The following is a 1,740-nucleotide window of genomic DNA, read 5'->3' on the forward strand; positions in this document are numbered from 1 at the left end:
CTGCAGATCGCTTTTCAAGAGAAAGGCAGGGATAGCTGGAGTAGAACCCCCAAGACATAAAGCTAGATTGGTAGCAAAGGGTTACTCCCAAACGGAGGGAATAGATTACCAAGAGATCTTCGCTCCGGTGGTTAAGTATGTTTCCATACGGTTCATACTATTGGCTGTCACTCACTTTGACATGGAGCTACAACAGATGGACGTAAAAACCGCGTTTTTACATGGTAATTTGGATGAATTCATAGTGATGGAGCAACCGGAGGGTTTCGTCGATAAAAGATATCCGAACAGTCTGTAAGCTCAAGAGATCGTTATATGGTTTGAAGCAGAGTCCAAGACAATGGAACAAGAGGTTTGATGACTTCGTAAGATCAAAAGGATATACGATAAGCAAGTATGATTCGTGTGTCTACTTCCAGAAGAACAAGCAGGGAGAATATGTCTATATGCTGTTTTATGTGGACGATATACTCATAGCTTCTGTTGACAAAGCTGAAGTCTGTTTTGAGTGCAGAATTTGAAATGAAGGACTTGGGAGATGCTAAAAAGATTTTAGGAATGGAGATCACTCGAGATCGGGTTAACAGGAAGCTATGTGTTTCTCAAGAGGATTACTTGTGGAAAGTGTTGGGTAAATTCAATATGGACCAATGCAAGACGGTTGCTACACCGTTAGGAGCTCATTTTGCGCTAAAAGCAGCTACAGACGAGGAGTTGCGAGATCAGGAGGAGTGTATGAAGAAGGTGCCGTATCAGAATGCAGTGGGAAGTATTATGTACTCAATGGTGGGAACACGCCCTGACTTGGCATATGTAGTAGGAGAGATCAGTAGATTTATGTCACGGCCTATCACAGATCATTGGCAAGCCGTTAAATGGGTACTGAGATACATTAAAGGCTCCACTGATACTTGTTTGAATTTCAAACGGAAGGGAGACTTTGTGGTTACTGGTTATTGTGATTCAGATTATGGTGGTGATATGGACAATGTGAAATCAACAACAGGAATGGTCTTTACTGCGGGTGGTAATCCAGTGAGCTGGAGATCCTCATTACAGAAGGTAGTGGCACTATCGACAACCGAAGCAGAATATATTGCGTTGTCAGAAGCAGTGAAGAAGGCCTGTGGCTAAAGAGGTTTGCGGAGGAACTAGGATTTTCTCAGAACTCAGTAGAGATTTACTGTGATAGCCAAAGCGCTATTGCACTATCTAAGAATGCAGTGTTTCACGAGCGGACCAAACACATGGCTACAAAGTATCACTTTATCAGAAACTTGATTAAAGTGGAAGAAGTACAAGTGTTGAAGATTGCAACGGCTTACAATCCTGCTGACATCTTCACGAAGGTGTTACCTGTGTACAAGATGAAGGAAGCATTGAAGATGCTTCGTGTTACTAAAGACTGACGCAATAAGTCATTGAGTCCGGTCAAGGACTCAAGGAGGAGCTCGGTGAAGAGTTCCTAGGAGGAGCAGTTACAGCTTCGCAGTGATCAGGTACATGGTCGTGAAAGTATTATGTTCAGAGTCATGAACATGGATTCAGCTAAGCTTGTTATGAGTGAAGACTTGCCAAAGGAGGAGATTTTTTTGGATATAGTCAAGTTTCTATTCATTGGTTTAGGTTCTAATTGTATAGCGTGATTAAATTTGGTTTAGTCGGTTAAGCTTGTAATCAATTAGAACCGGCTCTCTCTCTCGAGTTAGTTGATCTCACGTGTGAAGTGTGCGCACGTGT

The 1,740-nt window shown here is 42.4% G+C and overlaps 1 protein-coding gene across 1 annotated transcript; it reads left to right on the plus strand.

Annotated features, from left to right (window-relative positions):
* Positions 1-522: 522 nt before the first annotated feature.
* On the plus strand, positions 523-1,409 carry LOC117127737 (secreted RxLR effector protein 161-like). Its single transcript, XM_033278385.1, has 2 exons — positions 523-1,126; positions 1,225-1,409. The coding sequence occupies exons 1-2, from the start codon at positions 523-525 to the stop codon at positions 1,407-1,409; spliced, it is 789 nt and encodes a 262-aa protein (XP_033134276.1).
* Positions 1,410-1,740: the final 331 nt, after the last annotated feature.

Source organism: Brassica rapa, chromosome A09, assembly GCF_000309985.2.
Source record: "Brassica rapa cultivar Chiifu-401-42 chromosome A09, CAAS_Brap_v3.01, whole genome shotgun sequence".
Taxonomy (NCBI): Eukaryota; Viridiplantae; Streptophyta; class Magnoliopsida; order Brassicales; family Brassicaceae; genus Brassica; species Brassica rapa.

What these genes read in the sequence shown, in the direction of transcription:
- LOC117127737 (XM_033278385.1), top strand. Translation starts at nt 523, where the DNA reads ATGAAGGACTTGGGAGATGCTAAAAAGATTTTAGGAATGGAGATCACT. An exon ending in AGAAGCAGTGAAGAAGGCCT is followed by an intron (nt 1,127 to 1,224) that starts GTGGCTAAAGAG and finishes CTAAGAATGCAG; the next exon opens with TGTTTCACGAGCGGACCAAA.